Consider the following 17,215-nt stretch of genomic DNA (forward strand, 5'->3'; position numbering starts at 1 on the left):
AATTAACATGAAAAACACCCTTTCTTGACGCAAGTTAAATAGTAGGCAAAGTTATTATCGCTACAAGGTTCGATTAAACTTTGCTCCCTTATATAGGATAAGTTTAAATACGTTTTTCGGTCTGGTATTATTTATTAAACTGTATCTGATGTTTTGGATAAGCTGTTCCTGTAATTATGACATCTCTTTAAATTTTAATTGACGTTATGAGCTTGATCTTTTTGACTTTTTATTTAGCTTCCCTCAAACAACTTTACACTTGGTAATTCAGAAACCACCAAATTTACTAAACTACCATTTGATTTACCAAGTCGAAAGCTCCAAGTCAGAGTTGCCCCAAAAATAAACGAAGCAGTGAATAATACGAAAACCCTTAAACAAAATAAAAAGAAATGAAAAGGAACAAACATTATCTTTCCAGTTCTTTTAATATTGAAACGGGTAAGCGTAGGTAATGTTTTAGGAAGGGGCTAAGGTTTCAGAAAAAACAAGAGCTAAGAGCTCATATGGCACTTGTGACGAGGCAAGAAGAGCTAAGAGCCAAGAGCTCATATGGTATGAGCTCTAACAAAATTCTAAGAATCAATAGATTGATTTAAAAGGAAAATCAGAGGCTTAATGCCGGTCAGGATTTAAAATAAGAGCTCTGAGTCACGATGTCCTTCTAAATATCAAAATTCATTCAAGATCCGAATGAATTTTCATCGGATGATCGGATTCAAGATCCGATCACCCACTCGTAAGTTATATATACCTCATTTTTTCTAATTTTTCCTCTCCCTTTATCCCCCAGATGGTCGAATCTGGGAAAACGACTTTATCAAGTCAATTTGTGCAGCCCCCTGACATGCCTACCAATTTTTATCGTCCTAGCACGTCCAGAAGCACCAAACTCGCCAAATCACTGGACCCCTCTCCTCAACTCCCCCAAAGAGAGCGAATCCAATACGGTTACGTCAATCACGTATCAAGGACATTTGCTTATTCTATCCACCAAGCTTCATCCCGATTCCTCCACTTCAAGTGTTTCCAAGATTTCCCCCTCCAACTCCCCCCAACGTCAAAAGATCTGGTCGGGATTTGAAATAAGAGCTCTGAGACATGAATTCCTTCTAAATATCAAATTTCATTAAGATCCGATCACTTATTCATAAGATAAAAATACCCCAATTTTCACGTTTTCCAAGAATTTCGGTTTCCCCCTCCAACCCCCCCCCCCCCCCCCCCAGGATCTTGTCGCAATTTCAAATTTGAGCTTTAAGGCAAAAGATCCTTCTAAATATCAAATTTCATTAAGATCTGGTCACCCTTTCATAAGTTACAAATACCTCATTTTTCCAAATTACCCACCCCCCCCCCCAACTCCCCAAAGAGAGCGGATCCGGTCCGCTTTTGTCAGTCACGTATCTTAGACAGGTTTTTATTCTTCCCATCCAGTTTCATCCTGATCTCTCCGCTTTAAGTATTTTCTAAGATTTCCGCCCCCCCCCCCAACTGCCCTCCAATGACGCTGGATCTGGTTGAGATTTAAAATCAGAGATCTGATTTACGAGGTCCTTCTAAATATGAAGTTTCATGAAGATCCGATCACTCACTCCTTCATAAGTTAAAAATACGTCATTTTTTCTAATTTTTCAGTATTAACCCCCCCCCCCAAGAGCAGATCCGTTCCAATTATGTAAATCACGTATCTAAGACTTCTGATTATTTTTCCCACCAAGTTTCATCCCGATCCCTCCAATCTAAGCGTTTTCCATGATTTTAGGTCCCCCCAAACTCCCCCCAATGTCACCAGATCCGGTCAGGATTTAAAATGAGAGGTTTGAGATACGATATCCTTCTAAATATCAAATTTCATTGAGATCCGATCACCCGTTCGTAAGTTAAAACTACCTCATTTTTTCTAATTTTTCAGAATTAACCCCCCCCCCCCAATTACCCCCAAAAAGAGCGGATCCGTTTCGGTTATGTCAATCATGTATCTAGGACTTGTGCTTTTTTTCCCCACCAAGTTTTATCCCGATCCCTCCACTCTAAGCGTTTTCCAAGATTTTAGGTTTCCCCCTCCCAACTCCCCCCCCCAATGTCACCAGATCCGGTCGGGATTTAAAATAACAGCTCTGAGACACGATATCCTTCCAAACATCAAATTTCATTAAGATCTGATCAATCGTTCGTAAGTTAAAAATACTTCATTTTTTCTATTTTTTCCGAATTAACCGGCCCCCCATGACCATCCCCCCAGATGGTCAAATCAGGAAAACGACTATTCCTAATTTAATCTGGTCCCTGATACGCCTGCCAAATTTCATCGTCCTAGCTTACCTGGAAGTGCCTAAAGTAGCAAAACCGGGACCGACAGACCGACAGACAGACCGACAGAATTTGCGATTGCTATGTGTCACTTGGTTAATACCAAGTGCCATAAAAATCGCACAAACCTTCTGCAATTATGCAGTTCCTTAAAAGTTTTCGTCTTCCAAGGAGGAGTAAAAATACCCTATACCAAGGGAAGCATTAATTACATTTATAGTTACAACTTTATATGATTATTAATCCTTTTTGTTTTGTTTACATGTATTTATATTGAAATTCTGGGAAAATTTGAGCAAACCTCGATTTTTGTTTAACAGAACTATCACCACCATTATTGTAAATGACCGCAAAACACTAATTATAGCTTATATCCCTTTCAAATCCATAATTTTTTTGGGAGGGGGGTCATTTGAAAATCCCCACCTTCCCCCCAAATCAGGTAATATCCTTATGGTGTCATTAAGAACTTATCTAGGGAGGGGGTAGCCGGTTTGAGCCTCTCCCCCCGAAATTTGTGTCGGACTTGTAAAAACATAAAAAAATTAAAATAAAGAAAAGTTTCCTGCGTTTTTTAAGATTTTTTGTAGCCCCCTCCCAAGCATAAATCTCGGATACGTTCTTAGCCCCTGCTAATCTCCTGTTAGAAACTGCTGCGATAAGGCCTTAGTTTTCACCAAACGTCTACTTTGTATATAAGGAGGTTTAAAGTCGGATGAGTAGATCAAGTAATATTCTTATGGTGTCAGTAAGAACTTATCTAGAGAGGGGGGTACCCGGTTTGAGCCTCTCGCTCCGAAATTTTTGTCAGACTTGTAAAAACATAACAAAAATTAAAATAAAGAAAAGTTTCCTGCGTTTTTTAAGTTTTTTTGTAGCCCGCCCCCCAAGCATAAATCTTGCATACGTTCTTGGCGCCCTGCTAATCTCCTGTTAGAAACCGTTGTGATAAGGCCTTAGTTTTCACCAAAAGTCTACTTTGTATGTAAGGAGATGTAAAGTCCGATGAGCCGAAAATATATTTTTGTGATACCACAGACGTTCGGCCGCTGGAAAAAATTGGGTCCCATTCCAGCTAAAACCTAGATTGTTATTGGAAGAAAAAGAATTCATGACTCGTCATAAGAAGCGTGAATAAGCTTGATTAAATTTAGCACTTATATAGGTGCAGATGTTCATCATGATTCTATTGAAAGACTATTCAGGGTGACAAGTTAGAGTCTGAGGAATGCGGAATCCAGCTTAATTGGTTGATAGGCTACATGAATTCACATTAGGCGTATGCACATATGAAGGCCTACGACTCATTAATTACCGAAGTTTCCCATTATAAATTGAGTTATAAAAAGTTTAGGACTCAATTCTTGTATTAAAAAAAAAAAATCTTAGTTGGATTGCGTACCAGAAGGAAGCAAACTTTCCCTTAAAATCAGCCCAAATCCTTCAAATACAGCAATGATCTATTACCTTTATAAGGTCTTTTTAAAGTATTACGCCTAACCGCTTAAAAATTTTAAAAGACCACAAATTATATATATATATATATATATACTATATCTATCTAGATATATATAGATATAGTATATAGTATATATAGTATATTATATACTAGCTGTTGGTGTTGGCGCTTCGCGCCACCCCAACACCTAGTTGGTGGGGGCACTTCGCGCCCCCCCCCCCAAGCCCCCCCGCGCACGCAAGTCGTTACGCGCCATATTAGTTACGCGCCATTGTAGTTGCGTCCCTGTGTCCCACCTGTGAATATAGATAGATATATATATATATATATATATATATATATTTTTAACTACGTAAAACTTGCGAATGTACAACATTCTTGGCTGTCCCATTGTCTGTGCATATAAATAGATTGTCAGGTTTACCGACTCTTGAACATGCAACATATAATTGTCCATAGGAAAAACAATCTGAGTTCAGATCTATACCTCATTATTCTTATGATTGCCCTTGAGCTTTGTTGATGGTGATTGCTAATCGAACATTCCCTGTGTCCCTGTCGTCATTTATATATCCCCCTGTGCCCCCCGGCGTCCCCGTTGTTGTTGTTTCCCTGTGTCCCGGTCGTCATTTGTGTCCCGGTGTCCCAGTTTGTAATTTCTCTTTGAGTGTCGCGGTCGTAATTTATATTCCCTGTGTCGCGGTGTCCCGGTCGTCATTTTTGTCTCGGTCGTCATTTGTGTTCCGGTGTCCCGGTCTGTAATTTATCTCTGAGTGTCCTGGTTGTCATTTATATTCCCTGTGTCCCGGTCGTCATTTGTGTCCCGGTCTGTATATACATTCGTTTTTGAATTGGTCTTTTTTTAGGTTTTAGTTTTTTACCTTTTTTTAGTTTTTTTTCTTTTTTTTTAGTTTTGTTTTTCTCCTTTATTTTTCATTTTTTTTTCCGTTTTCATTCTCGCTTCGCGCCACCCCAACACCTAGTTGGTGGGGGCGCTTCGCGACCCCCCCCCCCCAAGCCCCCCCGCGCGCGCAAGTCGTTACGCGCCATATTAGTTACGCGCCATTGTAGTTGCGTCCCTGTGTCCCACCTGTGAATATAGATAGATAGATATATATATATTTTTAACTACGTAAAACTTGCGAATGTACAACATTCTTGGCTGTCCCATTGTCTGTGCATATAAATAGATTGTCAGGTTTACCGACTCTTGAACATGCAACATATAATTGTCCATAGGAAAAACAATCTGAGTTCAGATCTATACCTCATTATTCTTATGATTGCCCTTGAGCTTTGTTGATGGTGATTGCTAATCGAACATTCCCTGTGTCCCTGTCGTCATTTATATATCCCCCTGTGCCCCCGGCGTCCCCGTTGTTGTTGTTTCCCTGTGTCCCGGTCGTCATTTGTGTCCCGGTGTCCCAGTTTGTAATTTCTCATTGAGTGTCGCGGTCGTAATTTATATTCCCTGTGTCGCGGTGTCCCGGTCGTCATTTTTGTCTCGGTCGTCATTTGTGTTCCGGTGTCCCGGTCTGTAATTTCTCTTTGAGTGTCCTGGTTGTCATTTATATTCCCTGTGTCCCGGTCGTCATTTGTGTCCCGGTCTGTATATACATTCGTTTTTGAATTGGTCTTTTTTTAGGTTTTAGTTTTTTACCTTTTTTTAGTTTTTTTTTCTTTTTTTTTAGTTTTGTTTTTCTCCTTTATTTTTCATTTTTTTTCCGTTTTCATTCTATTTTCTTTTTTAGTTTTTTTTAGCTTTTTAGCTTTTTTAGTTTTTTATTAGTTTTTAGTTTTTTTTTCTTTTTAGTTTTTTTGTAGTTTTTACCTTTTTTTTAGTTTTTAATTTTTTTTACTTATGTCCTGGTCATCATTTATACTCCCTGTGTCCCGGTCGTCATTTGTGTCCCGGTGCTTTGTTGATGGTGATTGCTAATCGAACATTCCTTGTGTCCCGGTCGTCATTTATGTTCCCTTTGTGCCGGTGTCCCGGTCGTCATTTGTGTCCCGATGTCCCGGTCTGTAATTTCGTCAGTTGAAAACATGACGTCAGCCGACACAGAAACATGACGTCACCTGATCCACAGATCCACAGACAGACAACTTATTTTTATATATATAGATAGATATAGTATGTAACATATAGTATGTAAAGATATATCTGTATATACCTATATAGGTATAGCAGTATATATATATATATATATATATATATATATATATATATATATATATATATATATATATATATATATATATATATATATATATATATACTATACATAGATATGGTATATATCTGGGGCTTCGACAATTGGAAATTCGAATCACTGTCAAATAAAAGGATTCTCCGAATTGAACCGTTATTTATCCGTCATGGGAAGGCTGTGTACTCTTCAAAAATACCTAGTTTCGTCACATGCATTGTAATCTGTGTCGCTTCAGCATCAATTGATGTTATAAAGTTTCAGAAAAGCATTTTGAGGTCCTTAGTTCAGAAGTACGATTACGGCGGTACCATTAATATGTTTCTGTAAAAAATTCATGTTCCATTAGCACATATCTGTCTAATAATTTTTCGTTACACTAACGGCCCGGTTCCACCGTCCCCATTGTTGCTAACAGCGTTTTGTTACCTCGTGGAAACAGAAATTTTAAATAAGAGATATTGAGCACTACCATTTTTCAGAAAGCCTTAATTGGGTTATAAATTCATAATCTTCCAAGGCAAATAACGACTTAGAACATCATTTCAAAGTTCAAAATAGAATCTTCAAAGCTGGGAAACACAGAAGTCCATAGTTATTACTTAAATTAAGAAATATATAAGTTTTATATTGTATGCATCGAAGTTTTTTTCTTAATTTTACGCTCAAGATTAATCTGAAATTAGTTTATTTATTTTTTTATTTTGCGTTAAAAATTCAAATACTGTTAGCCAATTTTCTTTTTTTTGCGCTCAACATTCCTCTATAATTAGTCTTTTCGACGTAATACTTTAAATTAGGTATTTTGTTTCCCGATGTAATAAGAAAATACTGAGGCACACGATCAGAAATACTGATCGTTGTCCGTTTTTCTGCTGATGACAATCGCTGTATATGGGGTTGAAATATCTAGAGCCGCTATTCTTTTATCTCGTACCTAAACCTCGAGGTTTTAAATGTCTGTTGAACCTTCTTTTGAAGGAGTCAACAGAGGGATTTACAGGAATAATATCCCCAGGAAGACAGTTTCAAAAAGAAGCGCAACGCCAGATGAAGTCGTTCCTTAAGTATTCGGTTCTTGGCGTGTCCTCCTTTAGATAATTGGACAGGGCTGTTTGCCTTCGCGTCTGCCTTGTCGGTTGGACAAAGGGGGAAACAATGCGAGAGAGCTCGTCTGAGGGAGACGAATTCACATACTTGTACAAAACAGCCATCGACGCTACATCAAACCTTTCCTTTAGAGGCTGGAGCAAGTCATGTTTAGGGGCGCAGCCTGCCTTGTTTACCGCATTATGAATCTTCTGGAGTTAGGCTCACAATGTTTTCGGGGCACCAGCATATAGCAAGCATCCATATTGAGCTGTGAGTCTGATGCAGAACTTGTAAAGTGGGATAATCAAGCTGGATGGAAGAAGGTTTTTGCAGTGAAGAGTAGATCCTAGCTTTCTTGCGCAGGAGTTTCTCACCCGATCAAGTTGGTTATGCAAAGAGAAATTGGTGGAGAAAGGAATCCCAAGTAGACGAAGCTCGTAGACTCTCTTTATAGTTTCATTTTTGGAAATAAAACTGGGGTGTCCACGCGGCATTTTAATCAAGTAATAAGAGGCTCCTTTGTTTTTGATGCATTGAAGTAGATCATCCATGTATCAGGCCACTTATATAATTTATAAGGATCCATCTGCAGGGAACGGGAGGCTTTTGTTGGGTCTTCGCGTTTGGGGACGACTGAGTGTGTGCACTGTATCGTCGGCAAAGTGATGAAGAGGGCTTTCAAGGTTGTCGTCGATGTCATTTATGCAGATTAGGAAGAGTGAAGGTCCCAATACACTGTCCTGGGGAACTCCTCTTTACTGACTACTCGGGGGAAACAAATCCGTCGAGGACAACCGTGATCGGAAAGAAAGCTCTCAAGCACTTTTAACAGACATCCACGAACGCCATACACATGGAGTTTCTTTAGCAGGCCGCGATGTCGAGCTCTGTCGAAAGCTTTGTCAATATCGAATGAGGATAGCCTAATGTTATACCCCATTGCCAGAAGTTTAATCCACCCCTGATGCTGGGCCGCTAAGCAGTCTGATGTTAAGCATTTCCTCCGAAATGCATATAGGCGATCGCCCAGAAGGTCGTTTAAATCCAGGAACTGTTGAAATGTTTTATTGGAGACGATCTCAAAGACTTTGCCGCCACAGGAAAGGAGGCTAATAGGCCTATAGGAGCCCACGCTCGTTGGATCATCATATGGCCTTAGGGAGGGAATAACATGGGTGGATTTCCATGTTTGTGGGGAGGTTCCCGAGCAAAAGCATTCCGGACAAGCAGTGGCAATGATCCATCTTGTTCGGGGCTGCATGATTTGATGACAACATTTGGTATGCTGTCAGGAATTGTGATTTTGGTCACATCAAGATACCGCAAAATACGAAGAATTTTAGGATCAGAAAAGTTCACACGATCCAGAACAGTACAGGTTTGGTTCGAGGAATTTTGTACTTCTCTACCGTCTTCGTCCATGGAGTTATTCCCCTTTGAACGTTTTTTTTGCTCTACAGTTAGTCATTTTTTTCATTTTTCGCTCAAAATTCGTCAACTATTTGTCAATTTTCTTTTGATTTTGCGCTCAAAATTCATTTACTATTTGTCTGTTGTCTAAGTTCATCTTTGAGCGCAAAGATGAATTTCGTGCTCAAATTCATCTATAATTAGTCGATGTTTTTAATCTCCCGCTCTAAATTCATCTGCAATTACCTAAAGCAATATTTTCCATTCTTAAAAAAATTCACAACAATCATCAGTAACGATTATCTGTTAGCTCGTGCTCACAGGAACACAATGTTTTTTACTAGGATAGCGAATTAATTTTTTTTTGCTAGGCCCTAAACCTAACAAAATTTGTACACATGCGTTCAGGATTCAATACCGACAGTTTCACTTCAGCCACTTATCCTGGTTCAATAGGCAGCGCAACAGCGAAGTCTGTATTTACTAAGAGTTTAACACATAAAATGTGTTCTTCAGAAACCTCACACAGTCACTAAATTGGACACAATTAAAGAAGCTAATTAAAAAATTTGTTCAACAGCGTTTAAGATGTAAAGATTATAATTCCTAACAGGATTTTTCGCTGGACGATATAGAAAAGTTAAAGTCTAAAATGAAAAATTGCGATGCATTATTACCTTATGCGAAGCAATTTTTTTCGGGTACAGTTCCAGAATCGTTGGAGACTAAACCTTTTAAAGATTCTGAAGTATTTTATGATTTTTTTTTTTTTTTTTAATTTTTAGGAAGAAGCATAAATAACTGAGTTTCAGAATTTGAAAATAATATTGGGCTACATGTATTTCAACAATTTTACTGTTATTTTTCAACAAGAGCTAAGAGCTCATATGGCACTTGTGACGAGGTCGGAAGAGCCAAGAGCCAAGAGTTCATATGGCATGAGCTCTAGCAAAATTCTTTGAATCAATAGATTGATTTAAAAGGAAAATCAGAGGCTTGATGCCGGTCGGGATCTAAAATAAGAGCTCTGAGTCACGAGGTCCTTCTAAATATCAAAATTTATTTAGATCCGATCACCCACTCGTAACTTAAAAATACCTTAATTTTTCTAATTTTTCCTCCCCCTTCAGCCCTCCAGATGGCCGAATCGGGGAAAACGACTTTATCAAGTCAATTTGTGATGCTCCCTGACACGCCTACCAATTTTCATCGTCCTAGAACGTCCAGAAGCACCAAACTCGCCAAAGCACTGAGCCTCACCCCCCTAACTCCCCCAAAGAAAGCTGATCCAGTCCGGTTACATCAATCATGTATCTACGAAATTTGCTTATTTTATCCACCAAGTTCAATCCCGATCTCTCCACTTTAAGCGTTTTCCAAGATTTCCAGTTTCCCCATCCAACTCCCCCAAATGTCAACAGATCTGGTCGGGATTTAAGAAAAAGAGCTATGAGACATGTTTCATCTAAATATCAAATTTCATTAAGATCCGTCACCCGTTCTTAAGTTAAAATACCTCAATTTTTCTAATTTTTCCAAATTAACAACCCCCAGCTCCCCTAAAGAGAACGGACCCATTCCAATTATGTCAATCACATATCTATAACTTGTGCTTATTCTTCCCATGAAGTTTCATCCCGATCTCTCCACTCTAAGCGTTTTCCAAGATTTCCGGTTTCCAAGATTTCTGTTTCCCCCCTCCAACCCTCTACGTCCCCGGATCCAATTCGAATTGAAAATGGAGCATCTGGGACATAAGATTCTTCTATATATTAAGTTTCATCAAGATCTGATCACCCATTCGTAAGATACCTCAATTTTCACGTTAAATGTCACCGGGTCTGGTCGGGATTTCAAGTAAGAGTTCTAAATCACAGGATCCTTCTAAATATCAAATTTCATTAAGATTTGATCACTGATCACCTCATTTTTTCTAATTTTTCCGAATCATTCTCCCCCCCCCAACTCCACCAAGGAGAGCGGATCCGAACCGGTTATATCAGTCACGTATCTTATCACAAGTCACCTTATGCTTATTCTTCCCACCAAGTTTCATCCTGATCTCTCCGCTTTAAGCGTGTTCCAAGATTTCCGGTCCCCCGCAATGACACTGGATTCAGTCGGGATTTATAATAAGAGCTCTGAGTTACGAGGTCCTTCTAAATATGAAATTTCATTAAGATCCGATCACTCCTTCGTAAGTTAAAAATTCCTTATTTTTTCTAATTTTTCAGAATTACTCCCCCCCCCAACTCCCCCAAAGAGAGCGGATCCTTTCCGGTTATGCCAATCACGTATCTAGAACTTATTTTCCCCACCAAGTTTCATCCCGAACCCTCCACTCTAAGCGTTTTCCAAGATTTTAGGTCCCCCCCAACGTCACCGGATCCGGTCGAGATTTGAAATAAGAGCTCTGAGACGATATCCTTCCAAACATCAAATTTTATCAAGATCTGATCACTCCTTCGTAAGTTAAAAACACCTAATTTTTTGATTTTTCAGAATTAACCCTCCCACCCCAACTCCCCCAAAGAGAGCAGATCCGTTCCGATTATGTAAATCACGTATCAATGACTTCTGCTTATTTTCCCCACCAAGTTTCATCCCGATCCCTCCACAATAAGCGTTTTCCTAGATTTTAGGTCCCCCCCAAACTTCCCACCATATGCTCAGATTCGGTCGGGATTTAAAATAAGATTTCAGAGACATGATATCCTTCCAAACATCAAATTTCATTAAGATCCGATCACCCGTCCGTAAGTTACAAATACTTCATTTTTTCTATTCTTTCCGAATTAACCGGCCCCCACTCCCCCCAGATGGTCAAACCGGGAAATTACTATTTCTAATTTAATCTGGTCCCGTCCCTGATACGCCTGCAAAATTTCATTATCCTAGCTTATCTGGAAGTGCCTAAACTAGCAAAACCGGGGCAGACAGACAGACAGATAGTCCGACAGACAGACAGACCGACCGACAGAATTTGCAATCGCTATATGTCGGTTGGTTAATACCAAGTGCCATAAAAGAAACGAGTAAATTTCTTTCAATAACATTCAATCAAAATCCAATATCAATCGGTTTTGTCCAAGTTTAGCTCAATTTCACCACAATTTATAAATCTTCTTGAAAACGACTACCAAATTGAGAAATTGTGGAAAGTTCCATTTAGAACAATCAGCGAATCCGGGTCCGCGTCGTGGGTCAAGCCTAAAACTCAGTCACCCTGCCCGAGACTCCAAGCGGACGGGTCTATCAGACTTGATACGCTTGTTCACCTGCAAGTTCTGGCAAGTTCAGTCCCCTGTTTTGCTTTCAAGTCCAGTAGACATTGTCCGTTATGAGTCAATCCAAAAATCTTCGTCATCCCCATTGTGATTCCAGTGGGCTTTCCCAGTAGGCAAAGCTCATGCAATATAAACAGTCTTAGTTGTCCACTTGCCAGCAAGTCCCTGTGTACGTGGTCAGTTAATAAATCTTTGAATATATTTTTTTTGGGAGTGGGTACTCTATGCCTATTTACCTTAGTTCTGCTCTAAGGTGGATGATAAACTATCGCTCAAGGCTTTTCATCACTCTCACCAAAATGATTTTAATTCAACTTTATCCCGATAAAGGTTGTAGACATGGGAATCTTTCACAGGTTCTCTGGCTTAGTTGGAAAATGATGAAGATGTGATGAAATGATAATGCCAGAAATGATACACAAGTCAAAACACGACTTGTTTACTTTTGAGCTATGGATCTCTTTTTTAGCTGCACATTCAGGAGATCAACATGGTTTGATTTTTGTCTTAATTTCCAAACTTCAAATCATAGTTTTGCGTCTCAAAAATAGGTGATTACAGGTTTTAATCCAAGGGGGGGGGGGGTGAAGGGAAAAGAGTAAAGAAAATTTTTACTATTGCAGGTTTTACTCTCGTGGAGGGATTTGCCTATAGTATAATGTTCAATGATAAATTGAAGTCTCGTTGTTAAGCTAGTGATTTTGCAATAAGTAAGCTTTCAAGCTAAATTCTATTTTTGTCTTCTTGATCTGGGCCATTGAAAGATTATATTGTTCAAAAGAAGCCAGTGGTTTGAACTTTATTTTAGCGAATTGGCCAGGGCTAATCGAAGATCCACCCCTACGCAAAGTTCGTTGTAGAGAACTAGTAATTGAGTTTTTAGTCTGCATTTAACTCCGCTTACGGAGTCTGTCTTCAGAGTTTGTCTCCAAAGTGATCTTTGGAAGATTCGAGTGAGTTATTATCTACAACTGCGTAAATCATTTTTCCAAGAACCCAGGAAAAATACAAAAAGAGCGAGAAAACACCGTTATTAGTATATCGACAGAAGGGCCCGTTTACCCTCCAAAGAGATAGCTAGAGATATCAGGGGTAACCCAGGTGCTGACGCCCTAGGCCTAGAGTTTGGCCTGTTTGACCGTTTGATCACGTTACCATATCCTGAAACAGGGTACACCGTAATAGAGTATTAGCATACTCTATATTTACAGTAGTTGCTTATTTGGTTTAGGGCCTTCGTTCGATAAAGAAAAGTATAAGGATACTTAAAAGGCTCAAAAACGCAAAAAAAAATATACCAAAAATTGCATGACGGTAGGATAAGGTTTTTTCTGCAGCCATAGGAAAATCCTTGAACTTTCCCCTTTCCAGCACAACTATAATGCCTTCTTTGGATTGTTTAAATGAAAGAAAACATTACTTACTGGGTCTAACGACCTAAAAAGCAAAATATTTCTGACAGCATCGGCCAATCGTGAGCGCTGCAAATCAGACTTGGGATAAACAACCTTTTCGCCTTCATCTGCATCATTTTCTGGATCATAGGCTTCGGCAAAAACAGATTTCCTTCTAGTGTATCCTCTGGCAGGAGGCTCTGGAAGAAAACATATAATTAACATTTGTATAAGCATATCAAATATATCTAAAGTCAAGTTAGGCTACTAGATCACTGCCAAATGTATCGGGGTAGCAAACCCTTCAAAATCGAGGCCTTGAAGCCAAAGTGAGGAGAACTTATAAGTTCTCCTCACTTATAGGTTTGGCTTATAACTTAGGCCACTTATAAGTTAGCTAAAATACACCAACGCCATCACCACTGGAGTTTTATCTAATACTTTCAGGATTGCCACCTAGATATTTTTTCCTATAAAAAGGAATCCATTTTTTTTTTGCTGGACATTGCTGAAATATCAATCAAAATTAAACACTTATTGATAGAATGTATTCATTAAAGAGGACGAGTCTGGATTGGCACCTACAATATTAGCAATTACGCATGATCAGGGGTCTCCCTACGAAAACAAGGGGTCAGTGTCTCTTCTGCAAAGACTTTAGAGTGAGATTTGTAACAAAACATTCCGAACAGTAGGGGGTTTCAATGCCCTAGTGCGCATCCTTTGAAGCAAAAAGTTAAAGGAAGATATGGCCGTGCTCAATAATGGATACATAGTTTATTACTTGACTACATCGACTGTCAACCAAAATTCTAGCTAAAAGAACAACAACAAATCAGCACAAATGCCAAATACTCACACACAAAAACAACTAAATTCCTACAAATGTATACCTAACAAGATTCCTAAATATATTCCATATTTTTTCAAAATGCGACTTCAGTTACTATGGGCTGCAGTTCATCCTTTATGAGGTCGTTCCGACATCGCAACAGTGATTATTAATTTATTAATATCACGCAATACTAATAAGAATTTCTAGAGTTCCAAATTCAAAATTTCTAGTTACTTATATCATCAGTTTGTTAAGTTCTGAGAGCTACTTACTGATTTTTCAACCATTAGTTAAGCCAATTCACCAAAAAGAAGGGAGGGAGGACAAGAATTTTGCTGCGATTTCGTTTAATGAACATACGAAAAAGGTGCGTTTCTACAGTTTCTAAAGATAATTTTTTTTTAAGTTAGAATACGAGAGAAAATATCGTTTATATTCTAAGAGGAAAGTAGCAGCCCCCTTCCTGTTGGAGCCTAGTCAGCCACTGAAATGACATCCTAGGTCTTTGGCAGATTTTGCATTTCCAGTATAGAACTAGTTTTACATAATCTTATAAATAATAATAGCTTATTCCAAAAATCTTATAAATATTATCATAGTTTATCAAACAGTTGGTGATAAACGAAGAAGAAGTAAGGAACGACGCGGCTCAATAGTAATTGTAACTCCAAAAAACAGACAACTTTTGGTGATAAAAAAAAAGTTTTACAGAATTCAAACCCTGCTTTTCATAGATTTATTTTAGTCCTATCCCCCCATAATTTTTCTTCCAATTTTCGTGAGTGTTCCGAAGTTGAACCATGCAAACGAACAAGAAAAATTAATAAGTTTAATTTGGCATTTTGGAAATGCCCTGCTTTTCCTAATTTTTCCAACATGATTAATAAATTGCATTCGTCTATCTATTACGTCTCTTTTTTGCCCTGTCTTTACCTTGCATAATAAAATCCTTATACACTGAATATTGAATAATGAAATACTGAACAATCTGAATAATGATATACTGAAGAATAAAATTCCGAAAGAGGAAAAAACGTGTTAAGAGAAGAAACAGGAAAATCGTCTCGAGTCCGATATCGAATGGTGTTAAAGGTATGAGAAAAAAAAGAATGAAGAAAAGTGATTTTACAAGCAGCATATATAAATATACTTTTCCCACTTTAAAAACCAATGATATTGATTTCATTATCAAGGTAGTTGTACCCCAAGAAGCCTTTTTTTCATCAGTTTCTACCTATTTAACACTCTGGGTAAGGTTTCAACTATTTTAATTATAATTTAAAAAAATGCTGAGAGGTAAAACCTATTAAGTTCCCGTTGAAATTTCAATAAACAAAGGTTACATGTGTCAGAACCATCAATTTTTTTCTACGATGATTAGGCACAAAACTCACTTTATCCGTGTTATAAGAGTAAATTGACGTATTATAATACAAAGTGGCGGTAACGCTTACTGATATAATTGGGTGATACCCTGATAAATCAGTGTTGCTAAACTGATCCAGTGAGAGAGTAAATATTCGGCCTATGTATAGAAAAAATTGGAATGACAAGCTATAAATACTGCTACCTGTCCGGTCAAAATAAAAAACTTGGTCAAAGTGATAAAACGCTTGAAAACCCAATTAAAGTAAAGCCAATACATATTGTCTCTGTGAGAAGATAATCTGGCATAACTTTTTCAGAGTTACATAGAAATGCATTCTTTGAGCCCTTTGAAGGTAATTGGAGACCAAAATACAATTCAAAAGTTCTTGACGAACAATTTCCACTGGACTGGTGGGCGAATGAGCCACTAAGATTTTTCATATTGTATGGGCTTTGCCTGCTGGTAAAGCCCACTGTAGGGGCTAACAGACATTTGACCTTCGAAGACTGAAATTCTAAATACCAAAAAGTTTCAAAGCTACTTTTTTTGCAGGATATGTAAAATTCATCAACTTTGAAGTTACCCAATAAATAAGAGCCAAGAGCTCATAAAACACTTGTAACGAGGAACCTAAAATTACCGATCAAGTTTCATCCCGCTCTCTCCACTCTAAGCATTTTCCAAGATTTCTGTTTCCAAGATTTCTGTTTCCAGGATTTCCATTTGCCCCCTCCACCTCCCAATGTCCCAGGATCGATCTGAATTGAAAATGGAGCATCTGAGACATGTGATCTTTCTTCCTATCAAGTTTCATTAAGATAAGATCACCCATTCTTAAGATAAACATACCGCAATTTTTCATGATTTCCCCTCCCTCCAGACCCCGACCCCAGATGGTTGAATCAGGAAAATGACTGTTATTATGTCAATTTGTACAAGTCCCTGACACACCAGCTATTTTTCATCGTCCTGACACGTCCAGAAGCACTGAAATCGCCAAAGCACTGGAAATCCCCTCAAATCCCCCAAAAAGTGCAGATCCAGTCCAACTATATCAATCACGTATCTAGGACTTGTGCTTATTCTCGAACTCGCCAAAGCACTAGAAATCCCCCCAACTCCCCCCCAAGAAATCAGAATCGGTTATATCAATCACGTATCTAGAACTTGTGCTTATCCTTTCCATCAAGTTTCATCCCGATCTCTCCACTCTAAGCATTTTCCACGATTTCCGGTTTCCAAGATTTCCCTTCCCCCCTCCGCCCCCAATGTCCCCAGATCCGATTCGAATTCAAAATGGAGCATCTAGGACATGAGATTTTTCTATATATCAAGTTTCATTAAGATCCGATCACCGATTCGTAAGATAAACATACCCTAATTTTCACGATTTCCCCTCCCTTCACTCCCCCCCCAGATGGTCAAATCGGGGAAACGACTGTCATCAAGTCAATTTATGCAGGTCCCTGACACGCCTACCAATTTTCATCGTCCTAGCACCGGGACCGACCGACCGACGGACAGAAATTGCGATCGCTATATGGCATTTGGCCAACAAGCAAGTGCCATAAAAATCATAAGCTCCGTATATTTACACAATATTAGAAAAAGTAAATGTACACAACCGAAAAAGGCGTTATAGTGGTAGTAGTGTTGCTGTACTAGGGACGGACACCTTATTTGGACTCTAAAGATCGCCTAAAGCCCCATGAATCCATCCTTCCCAATCCTTCCCATGAATCCCAATCCATCCGATTTGACCACGAGACCTCCTCAAGTTTGCAATAAGAATGAATGTTAAATTAAAGACAAACAAAATTTTATAAAGGAAGTTTTTCCTTAAATG

At 38.6% G+C, this 17,215-nt stretch overlaps 1 protein-coding gene across 6 annotated transcripts in view; it reads right to left on the reverse strand.

Moving 5' to 3' along the window:
- LOC136032875 (cAMP-dependent protein kinase type II regulatory subunit-like) overlaps positions 1-17,215 on the reverse strand; it is a 137,722-nt gene that overhangs the window by 75,671 nt on the left and 44,836 nt on the right. For all 6 annotated transcript variants that reach the window (XM_065713296.1, XM_065713298.1, XM_065713299.1 and 3 more), the window contains one exon: positions 13,196-13,365. In XM_065713296.1, the coding sequence (XP_065569368.1) occupies positions 13,196-13,365 (170 nt within the window). The remainder of the gene's footprint in view (positions 1-13,195; positions 13,366-17,215) is intronic.

Source organism: Artemia franciscana, chromosome 11, assembly GCF_032884065.1.
Source record: "Artemia franciscana chromosome 11, ASM3288406v1, whole genome shotgun sequence".
In the NCBI taxonomy this organism is placed as follows: Eukaryota; Metazoa; Arthropoda; class Branchiopoda; order Anostraca; family Artemiidae; genus Artemia; species Artemia franciscana.